The sequence below is a fragment of the Pinus tabuliformis genome, chromosome 1_2 (assembly GCF_031772625.1).
Source record: "Pinus tabuliformis cultivar Carrire ecotype Pingquan chromosome 1_2, CPIR1, whole genome shotgun sequence".
Lineage (NCBI taxonomy): Eukaryota > Viridiplantae > Streptophyta > Pinopsida > Pinales > Pinaceae > Pinus > Pinus tabuliformis.
In genome coordinates this window covers 753,175,176-753,189,772 of record NC_142298.1, presented here as the reverse complement: position 1 = coordinate 753,189,772, position 14,597 = coordinate 753,175,176, and the positions used below count along the sequence as shown (strand labels likewise).

The window sequence follows — 14,597 nt, the reverse complement described above, 5'->3', positions numbered from 1 at the left end:
ATATGACACCCTACATGTAAAGCGTTGAGAGCCATGGGCCTCATGTCACTTGTAGAGCATCATTCATATCCATGGGCCTCATGTCACTTGTAGAGCATCATTCATATCCATGGGCACCCTCAACACCTTAGAGGGCTTGAACTTTGCCCCATATTATTCACGATATGATGCACTTGGACCAGAATACCCCAGTTGGCTTAGCAGTGATCATGTGGTTTGGTAGTTGATTTGAGGCCCAGATAAGGTTTGTCAAACCCCTTGAGACATGGGAGGGCTAGCACCATCCTCAAAGCCCTCAACATTGGAGCAGAAACAGGCTATTTCACCACCACCAAACCCAAGAGACTAGTTTTTGTGTGCCAAACCCAAAACTTGGGTCCACTAGATGATTTGCATGGAAGTCTAGGGGCCAACCCCTAGAACTTAATTTTTGGAGCCCTATACACTCATTTTGACATTAGAGGAGCCCAACACTTGCCTAAAGGAGGCCTGCGCATGCATGTCATTAGCACTTTGGCCCTCCTATGGATTAATTATTATGTTTTCACATTAGCTATAAGGTCGGCTTATGATCTTACCTAGTAGTTTCCCATTATTTTATTAGTTGAGAGGCTAATAGGCTAAAATTAGACACGTCATTGGACACATATATTAGAGAGACCTCATTTAATCTCTATCATCATCAACTTGGTGAATTCATACCTCTTTACAGAACTCGCATTTGCTTCTTGTGGGTGAATTGGAGATCATAGGATGCACTTTGACGTTTGGAAGCAGATTTTTGAATATTCTTCGGAGGTATTATTGGTTTAATGGAAGGATATATTGCATGTTATCTTGTAAGTAAATCCTATTGTTGAATATATTTTCTTGAATGTCTAATGCATGGAACTATTGATTCTAGGTTAAATTTTGTGCCCTAATTAATTGAAGATCAATTTATTGAAGAATATCTAGATGAATGTTGTATGCATTACTCATCATAACATGTAATGAATGTTCCTAGTGGTGATATTCTTGTATCTCTCCCATGAAACTCCATTTTTCCATTGAATGGGTAAATGCTAGAAATTTGATAGCTAGGGCATCAAATTTCGGCCTCCTTGGGAACAAATTTGGCTTATCTTAAGCATCCTAGACTCCATATGCCCATAGGACAAGGCACTAGTCCTATCACTTGATGATCATCTTGAAATTTCCACCATAAATTTCTCTCTTTAAATTTGGTCCTTAAAGGCTAGGAAGGAGAATCTAGGGCTCAAAGCGAAATTCTAGGGAGGAGGGTTTTTGGTGGTTTGAGAGCCTAAACATCAAGAGGTAGGTCTTGACTACATGACCTATCATTTTGGTGGGCATCCACTCAAATTTCATCCATAAAATATCTTGCCCTAGGTGTTTCCCTAAGAGGGAAACCCTAGTTTCTTCTCCCTCAACTTGAGGACTTTCTTGAAGGTTTCATGAGCCTTGTAATTGTTGGAATCCATCACAAGGAACCTTTTCTCTTTGGTCTTGACCTTTGGAACTCCCATTATCATCAAATACATCAAACCCTAGGTCTTGCACCTCCCTTTTCTAGGTCTTTTCATTGAGAGTGAATTGCTTCCTTAAAGAAGCCTTTGAACTTATATTGTGTCTCTCTTGAATGAGCCCTAGTGAGATCATCTTATACCTTATCTACAACCTATCTATCTTAGAATTGGTATCTTCCTCTCTTACTGGGGCTACTCCCATTGGTGAAAATCTATAAAGAGCAGGGAGTTTTGGTTGAGGTGACATTGGGCCTCTACCCCATTGTTAACACTTTGTCTCGCTTTTGTATTGTAGGGTTTCCCCCTTCAAGGCCTGCTGGAATTTGTGGTAACACATTCTTCAAGTACAACTTGTCATTGGTTTCTTCGGGATTTGGCACTCATACATTCACATACCTTCAGTAGGGCCTAGAAACTTTACCTAAGAGGTTGATGCAGCGAAAAGAAGAGGAAAAATTATATCATGGCCACAACAAAATAAAAGAAAGAAAAATATGGCCAGAACATAAACATTAACACATGGGCAAAAGCTTAACATGAGCTCTACCTACTTCATATGGCCATCACTCGATTCTTGAGCACATGATGCTCCATTACATCAAAAAGGAACCCTTGCAAGTCCCAACCCTGATGAGCAATAAACTGAATCAACTTTAAGGTAATAAAATTGTTGCATCATACAAAGCAAGCTCTAACCCTAGAGTTATAAGCAGGTAATACAAGGAATAATCAAAAAGAAGTAAAAGGCGCACAAGAGGAGTGCAAAAATCAAGCCGAGTTGGTATCTCATGCATCCACGAATGCTCCCTACTCACATCTATACACTTAGGATGTTGACACCATGATCAATTGGTCCCTTTGACCATGGTACTTAACCATGAAATCTTTTGTCGTTCATTACCACATTATTATACACTAACACCTATCAATTGAAGGGTGGACCAAGGAATTGTTACTTCCCTTTAGTGGTTGGAAGCAGTGTTGTTAAAATCGCGATAAAATCGCGATTTTATCGTAAAAGCGCGATTTTTTAATTTCGCCGATTCAAAGCGCGATTTTTATCGAAAAAATCGCCCCTTTTTTTTTATAGCGATTTTTATCGAAAAAATCGCGATTTTTTCGATAAAATCGCGATTTTTTCACTTAAAATCGTGAGGGCGCGCGGCAGCGGGGTTTTATATGGGAAAAACGATTTTTTTTTAATTCATTCAGCAGTCCGCCGCGGAGGAGAAGGAGAAGAAGTGAGGGAGAGGGTTGCCGTCGGTTGTGGGAGCGAATCGAAGCGATTTTAGGAGGAATCCAAGCCAAGATCGCCAATTTGTCCATAAACCAGGTATGTAGATTAATTTTTTTTTGTTTTGGTTCTATAAAAACTTTGTTTTTCATTGTTTTTAAAGAATTTTTGGAAATTTTTCATTGATTTGGGATGGGTTATTTGTTATGACTATGAGAACCAATTTTTTATTTTTATTTTCTCATTTTCTTTAAACATTGTTTATTTTTTTTTATTTTTCATTGTTTTTTGGCATTTGGTTGGGTAACTTGGGTTTAGAAATTGGGATTTTGGAAATAATTAGCTTGTAATTTTGCAAATGCTAAATTGTAATTTGTATTTACTATTATCATTTATGTAATCCTAAATTCCTATTTCCTAATCCTTATTTTTCCATAGGTTTGCAAATTCAAAATTCAAAAACAAACATGCCAAGGAAATTGGATCCTTTCTGGGAATATGGTGACCCTAAAACTCCGAATGATAGACAAAACTTGTATTGCAAGTTGTGTGGAAAGGAAATATTCGGGGGGGTGTACAGGTTGAAGTTCCACCTTGCACAAATCCCTGGACGTGATGTGGGGCCCTGTCTAAAGACAAATGCTGAAATTATCCAAAAAGCCATGAGAGCATTGGGAGAATTAGAGCACACTAGAGACGCCAAAGAAGAACTCAAAAGGCAACTAAAAAGGTCAGTTGAAGGAAGTGGGCCAAGTGGCACAGGTTCTACTGCAGCGTCAGTCAATCCGGTAGCTGCATCATCATATTTTGTTCCTCGAACCACACCTGGTTCACAACCAACTATTGGTTCAATGCTAAAAAGAACTGAAAAAGAAAAAGCTGACAAGTTGATGACAAAATTTCTCCTCTGGAGTGATATTCCTTTCAGCATTATAAGGAATAATCCATTTTTCCAACCTACTGTTGATGCTATTGCCAGTGTTGGCCCGGGGTACAAACTCCCTTCTCTTCATGATTTCAGAGGCCGGCTTCTTCAAGATGAAAAGCGTGACTGCACCCAAAGATTGGAGGATTTTAGGGCATCATGGGCACAAACAGGATGCACTGTTATGTCAGATGGTTGGACTGACCAAAAGGGGAGAACCCTTATAAACTTCTTGGTTAGTTGTCCCTTGGGGACTATGTTTATCAAATCTGTTGATGCAACTCATCAAATCAAAGATGCAAAAACTTTATGTGATTTGCTGGATGTGTTTATTTTGGAGGTGGGTGCAGAAAATGTTGTCCAAGTCATAACGGACAATGCTGCAAATTATGTTGCTGCTGGTAGAATGCTTATGGACAGGCATCCTACTTTATTTTGGACACCTTGTGCTGCCCATTGTATTGATTTGATGTTAGAGGACATTGGGAAAATTCCCTTTGTCAAAGAGGTTGTTGACTCATCAAAAAGCATCACAAAATTTATTTACAATCACACATCTGTGCTTAGCTTGATGAGAAAATGCACCAACAACAAAGAGTTGGTGCACCCCGCCATTACACGGTTTGCGACGAGTTTCATATCTCTTCAATCCCTCTTGAATTCTATGTGGGATTTGAAGAGAATGTTTCTTTCAGAGGAGTGGCGTGCTTCGTCAATGAGCCGCAAACCAGAAGGAGAGGCCGTCTGCAGACTAGTTTCATACCAGGAGGACTTCTGGGCGGGAGTGCAGGAGGTGTGCGCTGTTACAGAACCTTTGGTAAAGGTTCTTCGGTTGGTTGATGGTGAGAAGCCCGCAATGGGCTATTTGTATGAAGCCATGGATAGGGCCAAAGAAGCCATTCGGTCCTACTATGATGACAAGGGAGATGATGGGTTCCAGAGACAACTCCTTCTATGGAACGTCATTGATGAGCGATGGAACAACACACTCCATCGTCCCATTCATGCTGCTGGCCTTTTCCTGAACCCTGCATTTTCTTATGCATGTGGGTTTAATTTTGATGTTGAGGTCGTGGAAGGATTATTAACCTGTGTCCAGAAGATGGTGAGAACTTCAGAAGAACGTATGGAGGTCTCTAGACAAATTGAGCAATATAAGTTGTCAGCTGGCACATTTGGCTTTGAGATGGCTGTCATTGATAGGACGGTTAAAATGCCAGGTATTTTTTAGTTTGTAGTATGTACTTTGTAACTTTGTTTCAAATTTCATTGTTTCTTCAAATTCCATTTTTTTCTTATGTTTATTTAAAATTTTCTTTGTAATTTTGTTGTAGACGCATGGTGGAAGATGTATGGTGGCAGAGTACCCCTTTTGCAAAATCTTGCCGTGCGGATCCTCAGCCAAACATGCAGCTCCTCGGGATGTGAGCGCAATTGGAGTGTATTTGAAAAAATACACAACAAGAAGCGCAATAGGTTAACACTTAAACATTTAAAATATTGCAAATTTCCAAATAAATTTTTGAATTCATTAAAGTTTTAAACAATATTTTTTTTATAATATTAATTATTAATTTATTATTTCATGAACTTTGTACAGGTTGGAGTCCCATAGACTTAATGACATGGTCTATGTCTACTACAATCTTCGATTGTGGGTGAAACAACTAGAGAAGACACCTGATACGGAAGCCATCTCATTGGATGGGATTGACACCACTGCTGAATGGAGGGTTGAGACCGAGAGGCCTCTCATGGATCCCACTGAGGATTGGTTAGTGCAGGATGAGGGGGAGGAGGAGGGGGAGGAGGAGGAGGAGGAGGAGCAGGAGCAGGAGCAGGAGCAGGAGGAGGAGGAGTTGGAGGAGCAGGAGGAGGAGGTGACACCGCCTACCCGGGCTACCCGGGCTACCACTACCACCAGTAGAGGACGTGGTCTCCGTCCACCTCAGCCTCCTGTAGCTGCTACTACTAGTTCTTCAGCTTCTAGAGCACGTCAGACTCCACTGCCATTTCCACCACCACAGGCACCAGCTTCTACATCTAGAGGGAAAGAGAAAGTTGTGCCATTTTCTCGCAAGAGGGGCAGAGGAAATCAATAGGATTAGACTTTCATTTTATTGTATATGACATTATGACATGATGAGATACATTATCATATTTTTTGTTGATATTTTGAGGCTGAGTTGGACTTGGGACTCAGGACTTACTATTCAGGACATGATTCAATGTTATGTGTGATTTTAGCACTAGAAATGATATTAAACATCTTATATATTAGTTTTTTTATCATATTTATGTGTCAATGTATTTATTTTATGTTGTAGATGGTTTAGATATTAAAAAAATTGAAAAAAAATGAATATTTTTGTGCCAAACGATTTTTTCCCGCTTTTTTCCGATTTTTTCCCGATTTTAACGATTTTTTCCGCTTTTTTCCCGGCGCCAATTAAATCCCGATCGCGATGTGTGCAACACTGGTTGGAAGCACCTAATTGTGTTGACCACTAGCCACCCCTACCTAGGGTGAAAACAGTTTTGCGAGATCTTTGTCCTGATTTTGGAAGGGGATCTTTATTTGAAGTATTAAATTACCCTTAACATTCAAAATTGATTCAGTTAAACGCATTATTGGTTTTAGTCTCTGATGAATGGTTGCTTTCACTAGAATCCATGTTGTCTTGTCAGATGGTTCAGTAGCCCAAGTTTTGGGTGTTGGAAAATTGGAAAGGCAGAAGGATTCTCTTGTTGATAATTACTTGTAATTTCCTTGATTTATTATTATCTTTCTTGTGTTCGTCTTTTTATCTTGGTTCATCAAGCAATTACCAAAACCAAAACATGAATATCAAAGACACCAGATGTAGGCACACAGCCAGGGCAAAGCCCCTATATAAGGGAAAACCCAGTCAAGAACTCTTCCTTCAGTAGATTCATATGACAGTGAGACAACCAAGACCTTAACCAACAAACCTTCATCCTCCACCAAGTCATCCTTTCAATGAGATACAGCAACCTTCAATAGTCTCTTCTCGTCCAGCAGCTTCAATCCAGCATCAACCCTAGTCTCTTCTTGTCCAGCATCAACCCAGAAATTTCAACCCAGCTTCACCAACGGCTTTAGAATTTCGGCCTCCCCAACAACTGCAGAATTTTGGCCCCTCCAACAGCTTCACACGTTTGGGAAAAAGAGAGAGAATTTCGACTTCTTGTGCTTGTGAGAGACCTCCTTCTCCATCACTATCCTTCTTCCTCTTCTTCCTTGAAATTCGCACATTTTTGGGCCCCAGAAGTTACAAATCGAACTTGTTGTGTGTGAGTGACAAATGAGGTCGAGTTGATGCCTTTATATAGGCTTCTTGTGAGGTAGAATTATCTTGTTTGAGGCTGGCTTGTCCTTCCTTGAGGCCGACTTGGTGGAGGAGGCCTAGAAGACCTAAAATACAACAGAATAATTTTCTTCTTTGACAAATAAATCCCAGGAAGGGTTCTTTACAATATGACATAGGCAAGGACACTTGACATAAACCCTAGAGGTCTTCAATGGAGACCTTGACCTGAAAACAATTGACCCAAACATGAAATCCATGCTTTAATAAGTCAATTTATTTAATAATAAAATTTCTTTTTCTTTCTTTTGATAAATATATTTCATTATGTCTCAAGTACAATATGAAGATCGACACTAGTTACATTCTTCAACACTCCCTCTTAATTAGGGAGGTATTCATAAACATGGAAGATCTCCAAAATGAACTACGAAGATTTCAGCGCACTAGTGTTACAGACTAGATTCCTGACCAGGGTTATCTATCCGAGTGGGACTAAGATGGACTAAAGCTTTTAGCCAATCTAGGTACCATCAGGGTTACTAACTAACCATCAACCCAGGGATCTAGGTGTGTATCCTGTTAGTGTCAGTATCTTCATCCCTCCGTCAGAGATCAAATCCTCTTGTTGCATTGCATATTAGGTGTCCCGCTCAGTCAGCTGCATTCCATTAGGCGCATGGATCATCTGACGGTAGTGGCTTCTCCTACAGTTTCCCTCATGTCATTTACCTACTGGTTCATGTTTTTTTCATCAAAAAGTGTATACAGTCACCGTTTTGTCTTAAAGATTGCAGAAGTCTTTTCTAGGGTTTTATTGTCATTTAGGTCTAGGGTTTCATTAGGGTCTCATCAAAGAGTGTTTCAAAGTGTCCAATAACAACCAGCAGGCCATGAGGAGGTTCCAGCATCAATAAATTTCATCATCAAGTGCTCAGAGATGTGTCTTTCCTCAAAACTCTATTTTGAGGAAAAACAGAGTATTTTTGCTTTTATGGTACAAATTTATGTAATTTTATTTTCTTCATATGTAAATCACTCCACTTGTAACCCTGGTCTCTTTCCCTAGCCCCAGTAGCTCCAACCACCTGCAAAACAAACAAAGCACAGGTCATTCAGTCCATCACAAGTTCTAATAAAGTGAAAAAGCTCAAAATAGAGTCAAAAACAAAGTCATTTTCAAAACATTGTAAAAATGGGTTTTATGAGCCAAAAATTTAAAAGCTCCTTGTTTATAAGTCATTCCTTCAATTTGAAAAGTTGCACTCCAAGACAAAGTGGAAGCAAGGCAAAGTTGTGGTGGTGAGCAAGTGAGAAAAATTGGTGAAAATCGCTCCAAGACAGAGGCGCGGCGCACTGGGCAGGTGGCGCAGCGCACATATCGGGCGCGGCGCATAGAACCGCAACCTCCAGTGCAAATTAACACGGGCGCGGCGCACTCACTGGGCGTAGCGCATTGGGTTTGATGCGCGGCGCATACAGCCAGCAAGCCCGAAAACTTCAAAAACTTGCTCCAAATCGCCCGAAACTTGTGGATCATCACTTGTCCAAGTAGGTTGACCCTCTGTCACTGCTTTTCATCCAAATTTGGTGGTTGTTTTATGGTGTTTGTTGTATGGTGAGTGTTTAAAAGAAACCAAACCCTATCTCTTGAAATTTCTCAAAGGAAATTGCTACCTAGGGTTAGTATTGACTGTTTTGCTACCAATTCCATCCTTCTATTCCCTCAATCACTCCCTTACTCCATTTTTCCCTTGATTTCCCTATTCCCTAAATTCACACACCCTTATATTCACTAATTCCATATCCCAAATCCCCTTTCCCAAAGTCCCAAATACTCTCTAATTCCCAAACCCTAGTCCTATATCAAAAACTCCTAAATCATTCCCTAATTCCCTATTTCCCTAATTAAACCCTACCCCAACAGTCCCTAAATCCCTCACTATTTTCTCCCTCCACAGTCCCTCATATCACTGTTTCCCTTGGTGGCAAAAGTCAAAACACATCACAACTCACCTATTTCTCATCAAGACAGCTCCAAAACAGTCCATCCACTAGCAGACATGGCATCTGATCCCTCATATGATTATGAAGAGGAGACCCACAGTGATTCACCTACAGAGGTACATGCACCCAGGAGGCCTCATAGAGGTGGCAAACATATTAGAGAAGAACCAACCACTCTTGCTGAATTACAAGCCTGCCCTCTTGCCATCTCTTGTTTCCAACATCAATCCTGCTATGAATTTTGTGAGAAGGTTGCTAGCATTCAGTTTCATCATGAGTTGGCTCGTTTGTTTGTGCTGCATTTACATGATGGTCAAGCCACTCTAGTTGGTGTCACTTTTACATTAACACCAGAATCCATTTCACTAGCAACCGGTATTCCTAACATTGGAGAGCAATGGAACAAGAGGCAGCAAATTGACCAGCAGCATTATGAACCGTACATCAAACCCGGTTATTTGAGACAACTCAGGAGAGTGTTTCCTTTTCGGTACCTCAAAGATGCTTATGCTCCTTTGATGAAATTGATCATGAGGTATTTCAGCTGTGAGGGCCGGTTTTCACGTTTATATGCTTATCATATTAGGTTGCTGATGCATTTTACCAGGGTAAGGATGATGAACATCCCTTACTTCATGTGCCGAAATATCGAGAAAATGACCACTCTAGTGCAGCACAAGACTCCTCAGCAACAGTTCAACAGTATTTACCATTTTTCTCTCATTAAAATTGTGGTCATTCATCAGCTTGGCTTACAGGGCATCACTTGGGAGGACTTCATCTCTCGTGAGTTTTTCACAGCTCCTCAGGGACCTTCAGAGGTTTTACATGAGACAAGTGGACCTTCTTATCAACATGAGGGTCATGAGACACAGACCGCTAGCATGCCAGTGTTCATCACCTATCAGAAGGGCACTAGACGGTTGTTTGCAGCAGCTAAGCGAGTGTTATCTCCACCCGGGGTGGAAGGGGCCTCGCTTCCATCATCAGCACAACAGGTTCAGGACAAAGGCAAGAGGCCACTATAGGATGAAGGACCATCAGGTGAGCGTGAGACTGATTTCATTCTCATTGAGGGTGATGATACTGATATGGGCCCGCAAAGCACAAATCTCAGAGAAATCATTCAAGAGCAGCAGGCAGACATTAATGCCTTGTCCCTCAACTTGGAGAGGGCCAAGTGGACAATAAAGTATCTGGAGCAAAGAAATAAGCAACTTGAGGATCAGCAAGCTATGATGGAATTACAAATCATTAAAGAAAACCGGCAAGAAATCAAGAGGGCACAAGGCAAGTTGACACCCATTGAGCAAAAGGACGAGGACCGGGAATATGTGTTGGAGAAAGTGAATATTTATTTGGAGAAGTTGCTGGAGAAGGCCAATAGGGAGAAAGCAATGTTGAGGCGCATGGCCCACCATTACATGGCGAGGAATATGAGTTGCAAGGCAAGAATTAGAAACTTGAAAGCAAAGTTGAAAAGGGCATCGAGGAGGCGAAAGGAGCATGATAAACTACAGGTATTGGTTGAGGCTTCCTTGGCCCAACACAACGTTTGATGGAGAAGACTCGGCCCAAATTTCAAAAAATTTGGGGCACTTTTTGCATTTTTTAAATTTTTGGCACAAAAAATAGAATTTTCTGCCCTATGCGCCACGCCACGTGGCGCTCGCTTTTGCTAGGAGCCTCCAAATGAAAAAAACTCAGCATTTTTGGATTTGGCATGGAAAAATATGCTTGCCTACCAATGGCCAAGAAATTTGGACAGGTTTTGAGCCCTCAAAAAGGTCAAAAACACTCAAAAAATGACCTCACTGCCCCTATTTTGACACACAGGAAGCAGTGTTGGGAGAACTGAATTTTGGAGGGGCAAATGGAGGCCAAATTGAAAAATTCCACTTGGGTTGGAAAGTAGACAGGCAGACCTTTCCAACAAGCACACTTGGAGCTAATTTGGACACCGGGAAGGCCTCCAAAAGTGGGTCCAAACAGGCGCTACGCATAGAGAATCAGGCGTGGCGCATAGAGGAAATTTTGCCAGTTTGACCAAGTATTACTCTGTTTTTCGCCCAGCTTTGGCCAGTTTGACTTTTTCACTTTCTTAATGGCAAATTTGTGATGTAATTTAATGTACATTGATGGATCATGATGTAAATATGTCAAATTTTCACTTATGGAGGTAGATTCATCTGTTAAAAAGTTGTTTGAAACTGAATGAATCAGTTCCCTTGTTTCTAGAGGCATGCTGTTCTGTTGCCTGATTTCTAGTTCTCAGTTTAGAATTAGTTGGAACAGCTCCTAAACATGTGAGCTCGACCCCTAGAGGCTAGGATGAGCTATAGTTGTCTATATTATGTTGTTTTTCATTCATTAACATGGTTGGACTTTTGAGAAAGCCTTGAGCTTCATTGTACATTCATATTAGCGTTTTGGCTAAGGAATTGAGACCAGGGTTTGCAGCACTCTTTGGAATCCATGTGGCAATTTGTCTTGGTACAATACTTTCCTTTGTAATTGTGAATTTATTTATGTGATTGTATGCCATTATTTCTCTTATTTCTTCTCAGCTAAATCAAACAAGAGTGTAAGTAGAATCCATTGAAATTGCAGTGCTCTACTTGAGGTTTGCTTTAGTGTTTGATGTTTTCAGCTGTTTGAACTTGGAGAGGATCCATGAGCTTTCTTGCCCTCTTCAGCTCCTCACCTGTCTAATCCCTCCATCTCATTCGATTTGAAGTGCCAAAATCAGTTGCCTACCTTGCCCCATTGAGATCTCTGCAAGACTAAGCCTCATTCCCCGCACCCAAGATATACCTTTCCATTAGAGCCAACAAAAACATCATTTTATTCAATCAAACTTTTTCACACATATACTTAGCCTAAGATCAGTATTTCTATCAGTCATCTCAAGCTCTCATCAATTATAATTTGCTGAGATTGACCCGGAGAGAGCCCTCTCCCGACCTGGTAGGGCTAGCCACCAGGTTAAACGGGATTTGATGTTGGCCCTGGATCCTACCTTCCTCAGCCTAAGGTAAATCTAGGCACTAACATATCCAAAGTCAAAGCTCCAAGACCAACACCACCCTCCCTCTTCGGGATCTAGACATCAAACACACATATGTTGGCCAGATGTCCTCCCAAGCATCCGCCATTAGATGCTTCAACTCTCCCTAATAAACTAGATATATCCATTTTTCCAAGCATGCTTCCCAAGTGTTCGTCCTTCTTTATGGAGAGATTTACCTGTTCAAACACAAACCCCAATCAACATTAAACTTTCAAATATACATATACAAGTAAACACAAACCTTCGGGGTCCTCAATCATCCTGATGCCACTTGATAAGTTATTCATATGCAACGAGTCGAGAGCTTTTCTTCTTTCATTTCTTCAGCAGTATCAAGCCATTCTCAATGCATTGTAGTACTTTCATTCAGCCTCCAATTTCTTTTTCAAGGTATCCATCATGACTATCATAATATGCCCTCCCTCTCAACTGGGGATATGTATTCTTTTCTTCTATCTAGGCTCCCTCTCAACTTAGGGAGATCAACTACTTCCTTCTTTTATAACATCAGAAAACCTCTCACGACTTCATTCCTTCATACGGCTTCAAGGTTGTCTTGATTATCATCATTTAACATCTTCATCATCTTGAAGATATGTTCCTGCAAAAACTTTAATAACAAGTACAACCAAAAACAAATATACAGAAGCATGAAGTTAACTATATCAAAATCAAGTCATTATAATGGAAACATTCAAACTTTAAACATCAGATACCTAAACCTAGTTAGGTTCATAATCAGCATGAGACGCATACTTCTAAACTTCAACTTCTTAGTAGGGTTTTGTTACAAACCCTAGACTATAACATAAGGCAACTTAATCAAGAAATCAATCTCATTTTGTCTAGGGCCTCAATATTATTTTTAGAGATATATGACAGATTCTACTCTGATCCATTACAAACACTAGATTCCATCTTAGAGACACAAATCCTAGACATCAGCGATTAAATCAAATAACAATTTTACTATACATTTTAGACTTTACTAGGGTTTGTTGTAAACCCTAGATTTAATCATAATATCATAGGATACAGATTCTACTCTGATCCATTACAAACGCTAGATTCCATCTTAGAGACACAAATCCTAGACATCAACGATTCAATCAAACAACAATTTTACTATACATTTTAGACTTTACTAGGTTTGTTGCAAATCCTAGATTTAATCATAATATCATCATATCCTAGAATCTACTAGGGCTTTGTTACAAACCCTAGAATTTACAAACTATGAGCACCAACAATTAGGTTAGCATATATACATATGTAAGATTTCATAATCATGCACAAGCATATCACAACAATATCTACTAGGTAAACCCAAGTCACAAATATCAATACATTAAAGTTAGACATAGAGTAATTTCATTTAGACTAGGGTTTCAATCATACAGATGAATATATACCTAGGATTTCAATCCTAGGACCTTATTTTAGCTAATACAAGGGTCTTGCTTATAAACCCTAATTTACCGAACTCTACAGATCTAGGGTTTCAATACATAACATAGACATTACCAGCAAACCCTAAAGGACTAGGGTTTATATTATAATAGTACCAAAACCCTAAACATAAAATGAATAGGTTTTCTAGATTTCATTAATAACCCTAAGTAGACTAGGGTTTTATAATTGATATTGACATATCCTTAGGTTAGGGTTTTATAGTGAACCTTTTTAGGGTTCCACAATAATGATAATATAATGAGGGTAGATTAAATCTAATGGCTAATCACCTTAACAAGAATCTTTGTGATTCAAAACCCTAGACATAGCGATGTCGGTAATGTAAAGCAAGAATTTTAAAAGAAAATGAAAGAGAATTTTATAACAAGGCTTATGGTCTAAGACATACCTTTGAGTTGTTCCTTACAAACCTTGTATGACATCAATTCTTGAAGGGCTTCCTTTGCAACATAACTTCTTCCATACTTCAAGTTTATCCTTTGAAGTCTCCTCCATATCCTTTGAACATTTAGCAAGCTTTCCTAACCAGGGAAAAATATAAAGAGAAAGGTTATTAGCATATAATACAAACACATCTTGATAAGGGAGGAAACCAAACATGAAAAGATGAAACAAAGAACATAATACTTATCTTTTGGTAAATTGGTGAAGGCTCCCTCTTAATCCAATCTTGAGGGGAACCTACAACTAAAAATAAAAGGTGTTCTAACAAGACATGTTAAACCTACAAGTTCTAGAAATCAAAATATAAAAGAAAAATAATTCAAAACTTAAACAGAAGACTAAGAGAAGAGAGAGAGGACTTAGTAGTGTAAGTCCTTGACTTCCGATTCTTCAGTCTTGTTCTTCTTAGGTGGTGCTTCTTCGGCAATATTTGCTTGATCTCTTTCTCTCTTCTTATTCCATGGATTCTCAAGACGATGGCTTTTATAATGACCCATCTTATGGCAATTATAACATTTGATCTTGGATAGGTCAACCTTCTTCTTTGGTCCTTTGAACTTCTTGAAGGTTCCCTTATTCTTGTGAT

General features: G+C 39.7%; 1 protein-coding gene and 1 pseudogene across 2 annotated transcripts in view; one reads left to right on the top strand and one right to left on the bottom strand.

The window, feature by feature from the left end:
- The window catches only part of LOC149207962 (heptahelical transmembrane protein ADIPOR3-like), a 127,312-nt pseudogene that overhangs the window by 43,117 nt on the left and 69,598 nt on the right, over positions 1-14,597 (bottom strand). The gene's annotated exons all lie outside the window — the stretch shown is intronic.
- Positions 3,063-5,499, top strand: LOC149207963 (uncharacterized). Its single transcript, XM_089395897.1, has 2 exons — positions 3,063-5,164; positions 5,289-5,499. The coding sequence occupies exon 1, from the start codon at positions 3,231-3,233 to the stop codon at positions 4,917-4,919; it is 1,689 nt and encodes a 562-aa protein (XP_089252023.1). The 5' UTR covers positions 3,063-3,230; the 3' UTR covers positions 4,920-5,164; positions 5,289-5,499.

Excerpts from the sequence above, each read along its gene's own strand:
- LOC149207963 (XM_089395897.1), top strand. The coding sequence starts at position 3,231 with ATGCCAAGGAAATTGGATCCTTTCTGGGAATATGGTGACCCTAAAACT.